At 46.3% G+C, this 14,591-nt stretch overlaps 1 protein-coding gene across 3 annotated transcripts in view; it reads right to left on the bottom strand.

Annotated features, from left to right (window-relative positions):
• SYN3 (synapsin III) overlaps nucleotides 1-14,591 on the bottom strand; it is a 263,138-nt gene that overhangs the window by 178,158 nt on the left and 70,389 nt on the right. For all 3 annotated transcript variants that reach the window (XM_030040449.1, XM_030040451.2, XM_030040452.2), the window contains one exon: nucleotides 1,866-2,366. In XM_030040449.1, coding sequence (XP_029896309.1) covers nucleotides 1,866-2,182 — 317 coding nt within the window. In that variant the 5' untranslated portion in view covers nucleotides 2,183-2,366. The remainder of the gene's footprint in view (nucleotides 1-1,865; nucleotides 2,367-14,591) is intronic.

The following is a 14,591-nucleotide window of genomic DNA, read 5'->3' as shown; positions in this document are numbered from 1 at the left end:
GAGAGTAGAGGGATAGCCTACACAGCAGGATACGCGGAGTGCTTACGCGTGAGCGGAGGAGTGAAGACAGCACGGGTAGCCATACCTCCTCTTTATATCTCCCAGCTGCTGCTCCTTGGGCAAGCTCAGCTCACACACCACAAAGCCTGCATGACAGAACAGCAGCTGGGAGATATAAAGGCAGGGATTTGAGTGCAATGAGTATTTTAAAACATGAAAATACTGCGACAGAGTCCAACCCCTCCTTGTCCTTTCCCCTGCCCAGACTACCTTCAGCACCATTAATCTCAAGAAAAAACTAGATTGGCCTTCGAGCTAGGGCTTTCCTCTCTGATTACAATGTTTGCACTAAGCAGTGCCGGCTAAGCCCCAGATGCTAGAGCTCTGCATTAGAGGCCCTCCCATCCCCAGCTGGAGGATGCTATGTTAAGGGACTGCCACCTGGCAGCATCTTCAAGGAACTGCAAAGACGCCAAGCAGAGACGGAGGTTGGTGACCATCAGCCTGCTGGGACACTTGCAGGTGCACCGGGGAAGGAGAGATCAGGGTTGAGCCAGACTGGTGTTGCCAACTGAACTATCTGGCATTAGGAGGCTGCTACTGTAATAAAAGACACTATGCCGGTGAAATGTTTGAGAGACAACTACCTTATTGGGGACTTGCCCACTCAGTTAAAAAGTTGTTTTTCCTTTGAGAAAAAACCCCACCGTTTTCCCTCTCTTACTTCAAGTTGGCTCAAGAAGCCTGACCTAGTTGTACTCAGTCATTGCCCCTTTTTGGCTAAGAGCTAAGCTCTTACTTTTTGAAGATACACTGGGGAGGCGGGTCCCACCTTGTCCCCACTCTCCTGGGAAAGCAGAGGTGACAACTTCACTGAAGAGTAGCGTTGGATGAAAAGAACAATAAAATAATCTCCCTTGGCCAAGACCTGCTAACCCAACTTCTTTCATTTTGAAATCTTCAATATGGTCCCCTTGCCTATGCTACCCTTTCCTTTTTTTCTGTGTTGTGACAAGCTGGCAGGCAAAACAATAAGCATCTCCTCAACACACGCTCAAGATTTTCCCCCAAATAAGTCTCTTGGCCATCTTGCCTAAAGCTTTCTAAACCAGCTGACTTTGAAAGGGAGCACACTGCAAGCAGTAAGTAATTTCTCTAACATTTTGGAAGACTTCAGTTCTCCTATCATTTGGAAAGTGTCCTCTGCTGCCCAATATCACAGGAAACAAACTTCCAAACTTTTGTTTGTAAACAGAGACCTGCATCAACAAGACAAATTTGGGGCTTAGGTGAGCCTGACAGTCTTTTGCCAATACCCACTATGCTTAGCAAGTAAAGGGCCCTTGAGCAGCGAATGAACTCCAGTCATTACTATTAGTAGTAGTAGGCTTGGGTTATCTTTTATTAATTTATGTACAAATTTGCACACAGGGAAAAGCTCAAGAGAGAGAAAGCTGGAGAGGGGAGTCCCTTTTCACTTCTGGAGCCAGCACAAACAGCAGGCTAAGGTCCTGAACCACATCACTAACATACCTTCAGCTGTGACCTCTTAGGACCATCGCTCGATGTGACAGCTCGGCTAAGCCTGCTGAGCCAAAAATGCCCTATGTGTGCTCATACATTGAGGCTATGAAGAAGTTTGTCAATAAGTACCAAATGAACGTTTTTTTCAAGAAATATATGAGAAAAGCCTATTCTGCCATTTGGGCAGGTCATTGGACAGACACCAGCCTAGAGCCAGAGTTGGTGACCTAGATGTGCAAGTATCTGTGTACCCCCCTGTAGATGCCCCGTGCTTCCCAGATCCCTCTCACCCCCCAAACTTTGTGGAGCTGAATTCAGCAGGGAGGACCGTGATGACTTACCAGTCCGTGTGCGCATCATCGATCACCAGGAGGATCTTGGGTTTCTGGGCCACAGGCGGTGTGGGGCTGGCTGAGTGATCAATTAGTCCTGCAGCCGCTTGCGTGGTTTGCTTCATGGCACTGGAGATGGAGCTGAAGATGCTGGTTCCAGTAGAGGAGGAGAGCGAGGGCTGCGGTGGCTGCGGATGCTTTCTCTCCATGGCCGGAGAAACCGGGGAGCTCGTGGAATTGTCAGGGCGCTGCAAGTCCATCATGTAGCCGTTGGGCAAATTTGCCACGAAACTACTGTCTGAGAGACGCCTCCGGAGGAAATTCATTGTTGCAGTGTTGTGTGGAAACCTTCTCAGCAAGAGCGAGGCTGGAGAACAGTGTCACCAGTCCCGGGGAACGTTTCTGTGTGTGTGTAGGGTACCTTCTTGCTGTCCAGGTAGGCAGGCTTTCCCCCTTGAAATCCTGCTGGAGAAATATGCCTTAGTTTTTCAGCAATATTTTCTTTCTCTCCTGTAGGAAGAGAATAAAAAACATATACATCAGATACATAATGCGAGTCTGAGATAAGAAAACCTCTTCTGGCCTTTTAAATGGGTACCTTAATCAACAATAAGAGGAAAAAGGACTCCTGGTTTCTATGCAGTATACTACACTGGTACAGCCAAACAGATAAGACAAAGCCTATTTCGTGGCACTCTCTCATCCCAAAACATTTTCCGGTCAGGGCAGACTACCTTGCACTAGTTTAGGGGCTAACAATTCTATAACTGTTCACCGTGGGGAAAGAAAAATTATTCTGACCATAAATGTTAATTTTCAAAGGAGAGACAGCTTATTTCCAGTATTTTGTGTGTTGGAAATAATACATGCTTGTTGCAGAGTAACCAGCAAATGATCCAACAGGGTAAAAAGTTGTATCATCTTTGGCAGGCTTGTAAGCTAGGCTCTGAATCTAAGGAACAAACATCCTAAATTGAAATAGCTTGTAGAAAATAAATAGTGGAAAAATCCCCATACACATCTTGATCAAGTTCAGTGGCAGCTTCAAACTACTCGTTTCTGTCCCTGCTGCTCTCAGCACTCAAAATTAGACTTTGAGCCAGGTGCATGCTGGTGGTTGCTAGACATAGCAGAATACCTGATTTTACAAGTTCACTTATAGGATTTTTGCAGGTACTCAAAACTAGAAGTTTGGCTGTCTAATCTTCACATACTTTTTTTTTTTTTTGCTGTTGTTGGGTTTTCTGTTTTGTTTTAAGAAGAAAGGTCTTTTACTCTGCTCATCTTTTCCAGTGAGAACATGAACACTGTGAAATATAACTATTTGGCTTTTCTCCCTTGACCGAGTACGATGACTTTATTTTTACCCAGAACACTACGTTTTTCAGTAGTTCAATAATCTCACAGGGTTAGTTGTTACTTTTAAAAAATTTTTCACCTGTAGGCATAGCCCAGAAATGAGTTTTCCACAGTAATTCCCCAAGACCTTTTATCTGCTGAGACAGCCTTTGAGTCTTGACCAGAGGCTGGTTGGTGAGATTTAGGGAGAAAGAAAAAACATATTGCTGGTAAAACATAAATATTTTTCAAGAGAGACATATCCACAGCAACAAAAGTGAGAGTTATCCCATACATCAAGTGAGATGAGTCACATGGATTCCTGGTATCATCGCTAAACCATGCCCCAACCCCCTTCAAGCCTTTTTGAATGAGCCCCCTACAAACGCTGGAGCTCCTTGCCTTGACCTGCCTGGTTTGGCCTCCCTCACTGCTCACGCTCTTGTCCCAGTCTCCAGTTGCCTCCTGATGGCAGGATATTGTCTTTTCCCAGTTGGTCCAAGAGAGCTCGGCATCTGCGAACCTTCCTCCTGGACCCGTGGCTGAGAGCTCATGGAGCAACCAAACAGCTGTCTTAAAACAAGCTGTCATTTATTTTCACCTACAGGGATTTACAAAGCTTTAGAGACAGAGGATCCAGACCTGTCTATGTCCGTACCTCTCTCAGCCCCCAGAACCTTAGGGAGGCTCGGATGAGCCTGCCTGGAGTAAGTCAGCTACAAAGGGCCCCTTGGCACATGTCCCCCAAATCTCGTCATCCGTCACCACCCCGAATCTGTGGGCACAGGATCCATCTGGATCAGAGGGCTCCCTGCTGAAGCTGCTGACATCAGCTTATTAGAGCAATTTTTCTTTTGATTTCTCAGCCCTGGCAGTACAAGTCCTCTGACTTTGCGGGAGCCTGGAGGTAGTCTTTTCCCAGGGAATAGCTCAGGAAATCTTTAATGACTTCCTGCCACATTTACAGTCGATAAGGTATCTCGAGGCATTGTGCTGACTTCCCGCCTGGCCCTGGCATGCCTGGTGACTTTACAACATCAGCAAATGCATGCACTGGTGAGCACTTCAGTACACGGTCTGTTCATGCAGCAGCTGTTCCAAGAAGCAGGTAACATGTATTATCCATCAATTACGAGCCAGCTACTTACCTCGTACATATATACACACAGCACTTGGCCTACTCATGTCCTACCACAGTTAACTGTGAGTGCCAGCAGAGAGCCAGCACCAGTTACCTGTCCGGGATGACCAGAGTGTAGAGCCTACAAAGACTTTGGGGGACTGGTATACTACAGGCTGGGTAGGAATGCGCTGCACTGTCCTCTGCTCAGGAAACTGTGTTTTCTACCTTCCATAAGACAAATAAGCAAAATCCCCTCACTTTAATGCCAGTCCGCTCAAGAGTAGGTGCGGTCCTGGTTAAGAGAAGCATCCCAGAGATCTGACTACTGTCAGAAGGGCTCCATATGACTATCCCATTAATGCGTACAGCAATTAGGCGGGCTCTCTTGGAGGACCTTTGCGTTACGTGGCAAGAGGTAGGACGTAATTTCCATACCAGTCTCAGGAGAAGCGGTTTTAGCACAAGACGCCTGCCCCTTGCACAGCATCACAGGGAGCTGCCGGTTCCTGCTGTGGCAGCTCTCAGCCACGGGAGGGAACCTGGCCCCAGCCATACAGACCGGACAAGGCTCTTTTCACAAGCCAGTATCCTTGGGACAGGGTCCAGCAGGACTTGCACACCCTTGAAAGTGTTTCTCCCCCACTGCCAGGCGCTTGCGTGGCTGCTTCCTCCTCTGCGAGATTTGCACTCTCCAAAAGAACGTGGACTCCTCACAAAGCACCGGCAAGCAAAGCAACAGGCAAATATCTCTGCTCTGCCCTGTGGAAGAAGGGCATGGAGGCACGTGGCATTGGGTGTCCCAGGGCTGGGAAGGGGCAGAGTACCCAGCGATGCACCTGGAAGGCACACAGGTTTCCTCTGCAACAGGGCTTCCCAAACTGTGCCCTTCAGGGTACTGTTTAGAATAAACGATTTATCATACTTACTGCAGGGCCATGCCCACTTGCCTCCTGGACGCTTTTAAACTGCGATATTTATAGTGACCCATCATTTTTTCCACTGGGGGTTTGGTAGTGGAAGATGTTGCCCAGGAGGCACGGGGAACTGGCAAAACTCTCTTGTCCAGAGCGTTTGGGACGCTGCACTGAAGCTGGCCTTTCCCTCTGCCGGCTGGCACTGCCTCGAAGACTGCGAAGACTGGGCTGCGTGCCGTTGGCTCGGGAAGGAAGGAGAGAAAACCTAAGCAACTGATGTCACGGGGAAATCTCCCTCCAGCAAAGCACGCGGAGGCTAAATTCAAACGGGATGACACCGCTGCAGTGGAGAGTAACGCCTGGCTCCGCTCTGGGCTGGGGGATGGCAAACCCGCCAGGAACCTTGACTTTGGGTCTGTCAAAGCGAGGGCACAGACTGTCCTCTCAGTACGTACATTTTTCTAATGGGCTGGGTAATGCAATTAAAATAGACTTTCTCTTTTTTAAAAAATGAAGTAATTGGTGGCTTCGCTGCATTGATTTATCGATTGCCATTAGTGCTGCCACAGAGGAGAACTTTTCTGCAATGGGAGCAGTGTAAACTGCCTGCAGATTCCTTTGCTTACTGGAAAACCTCACGGTCTGCTTCTGCATGACGCACACTTGCTGTTATTTAACTTCCAGCAGTAGGCACTTTCATACAGGCACAGGCTGAGTAGGTTAGGACCTACAGCTTGAAACTCCCCGTAGACATCCCGAGGGCTCAGCAGGTCAGGCCAGATGTGGCTCTGTGCAGCTCTCCCAGCACGCAGCTCTCCGCAGCACGGCATCCACCCGATGGACGTACAGGTCCTACCCTAGCAAGCAAGGCTGTAACTTCAACAAAGCCAGGAGCCAACAGCTCTTTCAGAAGCAAGACAAATCTGCTAAGTGATGTTTTGTCACTCCAGAGCCACAGGTAGGAGAGCTGCCGGCTCTATGCCATCAGGTTGTACCTTGCCTCTGTGCACACCAGTATCTTCCTACGGCTCACGTGGAGACAAGTCGCCTACTTAATGCTGTGCCAGGCACAAACCTGCCCAAAGGAAGGCCTGTAGTTCCCTGCACAGCTGAAATACAGCCCGTGGGCTGCTTCCAGGTGAGGTAGAAGCTCCTGTTGGATTCCTCAAGCTGCAATACAGCAGCTGCCTCCCCACCATGCAGGAGTAATCTGCTGCTCTGTGAAATGGCTGCTCCCGAAAGCTAGCTGGGAAAACAGTGGGCATCTGGGCTGTAGAGCTGCAGGTCGGGGATCTGGGCTATATTTCAGGACGGTGAAAAAATAAACAAGGCACGGGTGAATTAGTGAGTCCTGAAGAAAGAGAACAGGCAGGAGGGAGGGGGAGAGGAGGAATAGAAGGCACAAGCAGAACGGGAGGAAGTAAGCAGGAATCGGTTTAACCAAAAGACAACGTGGGAACGTGGAAATCCCAACAATGAGAGCACAGACGGGGAATCAAAAGGAAACGATGTGAGCAACTAAATGAAGCAAGGGCAAGGTCAATTAGGGCTGACCTTGAAAACAACAGCAAAGAGGCTGGCACTGTCAGCCCCATACTAACATGCAGTTAAACTTCCTGGCTGATATTTTCAGAAGGGCAAGAGAGGGTAAGTAATCTGCTCCCTCAGCACATTAACAGCAGCCAGGCACCTACCTACTTTTTCTCAAGGATATACCCCACAGAGATGCAAGTTATTTCCGAAAACCTGTTGACACGCATTAGAAAACAAAAACAAAACGTTCACTTAAACCTCTTGCCGAATTACTTTCTAATGTGCAGTAGCATCCAGAGGGAACCAAACCCAATTAGCTGATATCTGTTAACCGTGCTTAGATTTCCCCTGAGCTTATCTATGCTGTCAGGTAATGAACTGACACGACCATGCCAGCCTGCATCCGATTCCTGCTCGACAGCGTCAACGGAGCAATGCTGGGGGTGGCAAGATGGAAAGCCGGCATGAACGTCAACAGTAGAGGTTATCCTCCCACCTCGCTGTAAGGGACCCGCACACTTACTTCTGCCTCATTATGAATGGAAAGATGAGGGGATGCTCCTCACCTGGTACTAATACCCCTCACATCCATTTTGTGGATAGCCATTAGCATACATTAGCATTTTAAGATATTCCCACGTGTCCCTTTCTACCTTCAGGCATATTGACACACTGTGGGAGTGGACTTCTGTGGAGGGACAGCCATGTCAGGGAGCTCCAAATCTGGCTGGATGGCTTTCCACATGTATTTTCAAAAAGAAAAGCAAGAGATTATTCATTATTGTCAGGCTTTCAGTGTTTCACCATAAATGGCTTCAAAATTCCTAAGCTTGACGTACCTTGGCATAGCTTGGCATTTCTTAGGAAGAATTGAAAGCAGAATAAAACAATTAGTTCTGAAATTAATCAGAACTTTTGTTGGGTTTTTACATCACTTGCCACAGTTTTGGACTCAAGAAGCTCATGTGTTCAAACATTTCTTGGTTTTTTTCAGTGCAAGCTGAAATTCCACAAATCAGGAAATCAAAACAATAGGGGTTAGAAAAAGAAAAGGAAAAGGATAAGGCTACACGCCCCCCAACACACACTGCCATTTTTTAAACTGAAGCATTTGCAAAAAGCGTAAGGGTTGGAAAGACTGCATGCCATCCCAAAGAACAGAGGAAAGCAGGGAGTTTCCATGCTGGTGTTCAGTTTGCAGAAAGCTTTCCCAAGCGTCAGCAGCGCAATACAGGTCTAGCATAAATGCTGACGGAAATTTTCCAAAGCATGTAAAACTACAGCACAAATTCCACCTAAAATCAGAGGGGTGCCAGAGACTCTTCTGGAAATTGTGCATCTGCTATGACTGACACCAGCAGAGCCGTGCTGTCTCTTTGAGAGGGTTGCAAGAAGTCAGGACCCTGCAGCTGGAGGGGTTGGCAGGGTAGGGGAGCTGAGAGCACGCCAGCAGGACAATGATGCTACCCAGAGCCGGAGTTCCCTGTTGTGTGTTACACAGTTGCTTGCCAGAATTCCACTTGCTTCCCAAATTTTTTATTACCTTTCACAGCAGCAGTGATTTCCTTTAGAAATGGGCTCTTCAAGGATTTTTGCAAGAAGTCAATGTCTTGTGCATCCAATTTCTCTGTTTAGAGAGATCCTCAGAGATGCCAGGAGGTCTTGTTGTCAGAAACGAATCATTTCACAACGTTCAACATGCTTCATTAAGCCAGCGATACATATAAAGGTGCAACAATTCTCTTGTCTTATTGCTGCATTTCCCTTAAAAAATCCCCTCTACTTTCTTGGGTGGCTGTTTAACTAGAAAAGCCTAGGCTTCGCAAATCTTACTTATTTTTTCAGTTTGCAAAGCTATCAGTGCTTTCTATGTAGCGGTTTCACCATAGGGCGTTTGCCTTGTCTGGTCCTGAAGATAACGGGTGTGTGCATACTAAACAGAGTGCAAATGGTACCATTCCCCAAAAGCTACACCCAGCACAGAAGATGAGTTAGTCTGTTTCCTCTTTTGCCTGTTATTTCATAATAACAGGCGAGGAAAAGAAGAAGGAAAAAAGAAGAGTCTGAAATGAGAAAATGTCATTGTAAGATCATCAGTCTTTTAAGTAGATTGCAAAGGAAGATGACTAAAGCCATTAACAATAGTGAAAAATTTCCTAGTGAAAAATAAATCGGAGCATTATGATAATACTCTATGGCTTTAATACCCCCAAGAACAAATTATGATGTGCTACTTCTTGGAAACAATACATTATTTCCTCATTTTATTCTCACTGTGGAAATCCTGTTGGCACCTAACAGCCACGACGTTGGCTCAGTGGTAATACCCCCTTGTCGAGGAGCTTAGGGAGGCCTTTTGTGGCCTGTCTCTGTTCAATATCAATACTTGCTTATCAGCAAAGCCAGACCCAGCTCAACTGGCGTGGGCAGTATGGGGCAAAGAAATCCTGTGCTAATCCTTGAATACTGTAGAGCCATCTCCATCTGAAAGTCAGCTGAGTTGGCATACTGTCTCCATTTCTTATTTCCCTGAAGTATTGTGGTCATTCCCACCCCGAGCAATAGTGACACTAATGCTTCCATTAAGGCTAATACACACATGCCAAAGTAGATCCTTACAATTATATTAAAGAAAAGCAGAAGACACCAGTACAAACCGGAGAATTTGTAGATATAAACGCTCTGCATGTTAAGCAGATGAAATTGTAAGAAAGAAGCAAGCAGGGCCTGAAGCCCCCATTTTCTTCCTTCCCGGTCTTGGATCTGACACAGTTCACGTTGTGTGTTTGAGTCATGCTCTAAGTTTCCTGCAGTATCCATACAAGTCCTGATTTCATGGTGATAAGAGCGAAAGCAGTCCCAGACACACCATTAATAGAGCAGGGATTTCCTTCAGCTAAGAGACGCATTGCTTTGAAGAGTGCTGATCTGAATAAAATCAAGAAGCTGGATGTATTTAATATGTAGGGCCTGCCAATATCCATTAAGACTCATCCGGATAAAAGACGCCTAAGGGACTGACAACTCACAGGTTCTCAAAGTGCAGCAGTCTGCCCAGTGCTAATGGGGCTCCTGTCTTGATTATGATCACATACTCTTCCTCATTGCTATGCTATTTTCTTTCTACTGTATTCCAATTCTGCCACAATAGACTGGTTATTCAAAATGCAGGTAAATAGAATATTTTGTTACTATAGATTTAACTAGATATGTTGGGGGGGGGGGGGGGAAGCACTACAGGTCATGAAAGGGAAAAAAGAATTCGCTAAGAGGTCATAATATACACCAAATAGATAATTATTAATTAATTGATAATGATAAGAAGGATTTTCTGTTTGGAGCACAAATTGTTTTGCTTTTCATATGTTTATAAGACAAAAATGGATTGCGTATTTCCAAATAACATATCTTTAAACACAATTCTGCAATTCTTGCATCAATGCTTCTAATTCACTTTAAAATGCCACAAAAAAATTTGATTTCTTTCCCAAATGTTCTATGCTTCTGGGGGTTAAAATGTTCTCCTTCAAACCTCTGAAGTCTTCCAAACCATCTGTAGTGCTAGTATACTCCATCTAAGTTTTGCTGCCATTTGCATCCACCCCTTTTCTCCCCCCTGCACCATTCCAGACACCACTCTATCCCCGTTTCCTAGATTTTTCCCATATGGTGAGGAACTCCTTATAATATTTGAGATTTACTTAACCTGATGGTGTGAACAGCAGATACCTGGAGAAATAAAGCCTGTATTTTGCTTTTGTGCAGCAAGGTGCTCATTTGCTTTCTGGCCATACATGCCTATCTCATGTAGCAGCACTTAATACAAAGAGAAGAACAGGCTGAGAATTTGAGCACACTTACTGATTTATTTTGATGATGGAAGAGAAAGACAATGTTTTTCTGCACTCTGGGGAAGATTTCTGACACAACTGTAAGATGGCTTGATGCCAAATTCTTTTGTGTGATGTAGAAGTGGTAGGAGATTGACTGGCTAGACTATTCCCCCAAAGAGGCAGGGAAAATGGGGATTGGTAGACCTTCAACTGGAGCACTGTAGGGATCCAGCTAGCTATGTCTGTCTCAAGCTTTGTGATTACCAGCTCAAACTGTGCTGAGTATTTGTAGGAGATGTTTTTCTTCACTTTTTTGCATCATTACTATCGATCACATGGAGACACGTGAAAAGCTGTGGGGGTTTGTGTAATACATCCCTTTTGCTCACACCATGTACCCACACACTTCTCACCCCAGCAAGGGTGACAATCCTGTCTCCCAGAGCTGGACTGAGCACCCTAGTTCTTGTACCATTGCCAGTGCCTACTTCCCAGCTGCGACCTCCCAAATGTCCATGAGATCCTGCTCTAGCATGGTTGCAGGTTGGAGCTACAAGCCAAATATATTCGTGGTGCCAGCAGGAGCCTGTGCAGGACAGTCAGTGGGCGAGTGTTTCTCTTCCTTAATAAAGCATCTGGCCACGTTTCAAATGCCATCTGTGTCAGCTCCGTAGGAAGACTGTGTTGACAAAGAGTTGTATCACCAGAGGTGCACTGCTATGATTAGAAAGTATGTGTTAAAAGCCTAATAATAAATTATTTCACTAACTCTCCTTTATCAAGTTGTCTTCTCTCCCGGTTCCCGTCTGCTTGCCTATCCAGTCTTTGCATTCATGCTGGACGGTGTAGGAGCCCTCCGTAGTTGGCTCCAATCACCAGAAACTATGTTTAGGCAAAAAGCATCAGAAAGCATAATACATGAGTGTGGGAACTGGAATAGATTCTGGACCCAGACAGAGTCCTGAGAGAGTAGGCTAGAGGGCTGGGCCCAGACGTGGAAATAAAGCACAACACGATTTTAACAAAGTCCTCTGTCATCAGCTTGGGGAACGGTCACTCAACGTCTGTGCCTTGGTTTCCTCATTTAAGAAGACAAGCTTTGTTTTGCAGAGTGCAGAGATATTGTAAGGCTCCGCTCACATGCCTCCATGCTGCACCCCTGAACCAAGCACGAGCAGCTTCAAGAGCTCTGGTTCCCCTGCTGATCAATAGCCGAATTACAAAGCTTTTAAGGGTTACAAAATTGGCCAGCCTTATTTAAGAACCCAAGCACCAAGCCTTTCAAGGGCTGGCAAATACGTAGCCACCATGAGTGGAGGGGGCGGGGGGGGGGGGGGCTGGTGGGAAAAGCTTTCTTGGAGAAAAAAAAAAAAAGCGTCACTTAAAACTATTTTGTAACTGGGAATGTAAAGGATCAAGCCACACAGCTATTTTAGTTTCTCCTTCTCCCATACTCACAGAACTTCTTTCCCAAGCCTGGAAAGGACAGAAGGAAAGGGAAGAGGGGAAGGGAGAGCACGCGGCAGCTCCGCAGCCGGACAGCCCGAGGAGGGCACAGCGCGAGGAACCTGGGCAGCACGTGTCGGGCTGAGCTCTTGCTGGGTGCACGCACAAATACGGCGTGACTAACTGGTTACAGAGAGCACGAGCACTGCAGCAGGCAGAACAGCGACGGGGAACATCCTACAAATCTCAGGCAGAAGTTATCCAAGAGCTACCATTTCTGCTTGTGCGTCCTGACTATAAATGCCCGTACATTTATACGGTGAAATAGTATTCCTACTCCTCTGTGGCACAATCCGTACTTGATCAGAGCTAAGTGGTGCAGCCCCATGTGACTGAAGCTTACTGAAGAAAACCACTTTTACTGTAGATATGTATTTACAGAAAAGAAGACGTGCCCAAGAGAAGACTGTAAGATCAGCTGAAGAGTCCAAAACAAACTCAACAGAGCTCTGAGTAATAGCTAGGGAGCTGCCTCACTCCGCTAGGTTTATTTTCAGCTCTTGCCCAGACCCAGTGCCTGAGCCCTCAGGTTCATAAAGGCCAGCGGGTTTAAAGCTTTGGATGTTGGAACTGGCCGCCTTGTAACAACCGCATCACTTTGTCAACCACCATTTGGGTTAAGAAAACCAACAAAACCCAAACAAACCCCAGGGCACAACTTCTTAGCTTTAAGATTTCAGAGGCTGGCGTGGATGGCGAGGTGTTAACTACAGCAGGCTGAGGAACTATGTTTATTCCCCGCAGCTTTGCACAGAGCTATGCACTCATGGAGCCTGGCCTCCCCCTGTTAAGATGACGAGCCAAATTCTGCCTGCGCTTACACTTGCATATTCAGTGTTTTCCATAGGCTTAGCTGAAGTGCAGAGCTGATATTCCTGCATGTTGCAGTATGGCAGTCACTGCGTTAAAACACACAAAACATTATTCTCTATTTCAAGACTGAACACAAAAGGAAATGAAGCTTATGGGTTTTGTGGATAGAAAGAGCAGTTCCTTTCTCTATGGTTTTTTCCTATGGACTTTTTACTTTGAGCAAGTCACTTAATTACTTTGTGCCTTAGTGTGTCTGGTTGTATAATGATATTTCTGTTAAATAAAGCATGGAAAGGCTGAATTGGGTCAAATTTGAGAGAGACTGAGATGCACGGTGATATAAATACAGATTGCAGAGGTGTTCTGGAATATACAAAGTAAGCATGGCAGCTGTTTAAAATTAAATCTACCTGAAAACTGTATTACTTTAACATGAAAGAATATACAGACTTCTCAGCTCAAATGAGAGCTGCTAAGGTCACTGGATACCAGTTTCAGAGCTGATCACTGCAAAACCTGTTGTGGATACCCAGAAGACGTTAACTGTGTAAGAAAGTAGTGCATGGGTGATCTTTTATAAGCCAGGTTAGACACAAGGATCTCTGTCCGCTTTCCTATCTACTCCAATGCAAACGCAGTATCCAAACATGACCCAGTGAGTGATGGGGTTATGAAAAGCTGGTATCATCACTCAACTCCATAGAGGTAGTTGATCACCTTCACGTGTTGGTGAAAGACCCTGCACATCCACATGTGTTTTCTTAAGAACCGCAGAAGAAACCTGGTTAAATCACTTCATATGGAAATCCACATGTAAAACCAAGGCAAGAGAGGGTCCTATCGTGCACGCTAATAATAATGTACACTGCATGATAACAAATACATAAAAGTCCTTCCCTATTATCAGCTTAATCACTTGCTGTCTTCTTGCTTCAGCTCCCCATCAGTAGTATCTCATTCCTGAAAGAGGATAATTGCTTTGGATCTCTTCAATTACTACTAAAGCACTGTGGAGCACTTGTAAAAAAATCAAATAGATTTGAAGACTAGGATCATTGAGCTCAGCCTCCCATGTAGTGCAGCTTGTATAGTTTCTCCTGCTGTGAGTTTATCATTTCTGATTGGAAAACCAACTCCAAGGCTAGTTTGTAAATACTCACCGGTGTGGTCCAAACCAGCCCTGCATCTAAGCCATCGCCACTGCAGCAAGAGCAAAGCAGCAGCTCCCTGAAAGCCAGAGTGAAGAAAACAGCATTTCATCCAGCTGCGATGATCCCCCGACTTCAGCAGGAGCTGCGTGACCATACGAGATCCCCACGCAAAGACACTTGCTTAAGCACCCCAGAAAAGCTCAGATGTTCACGCTGTAAAGCAGCAGCTGCCTCCTGGGCAGCCAGATCTTGAGCAGCAGCTGCTGCCAGTGCATCATCTGCAGGGCTAGGCAGTGCCTGGCAGCAATCCCTACCTGAGCTGATTTTTCAGTTTGCGCTACCCCGAAGGTTGAACAAGAAACATTGCCAAGCAATGCAGGAGATGGCAGCTGCTTCGTCAGCTTTGGCCCTGCCCTCCCTCTGCCTGTTCGTCACTGAGCCTCACGGCAGAGCCCGTCGCCTGAGGTTGCTGCCAGCCACGGCCCACCACGCTTTCTTCGCTGGCAAGCAGCAGCAAGGCTGAG

This window comes from Aquila chrysaetos, chromosome 17, assembly GCF_900496995.4.
Source record: "Aquila chrysaetos chrysaetos chromosome 17, bAquChr1.4, whole genome shotgun sequence".
Lineage (NCBI taxonomy): Eukaryota > Metazoa > Chordata > Aves > Accipitriformes > Accipitridae > Aquila > Aquila chrysaetos.
This window is presented reverse-complemented; position numbering and strand designations above follow the sequence as displayed.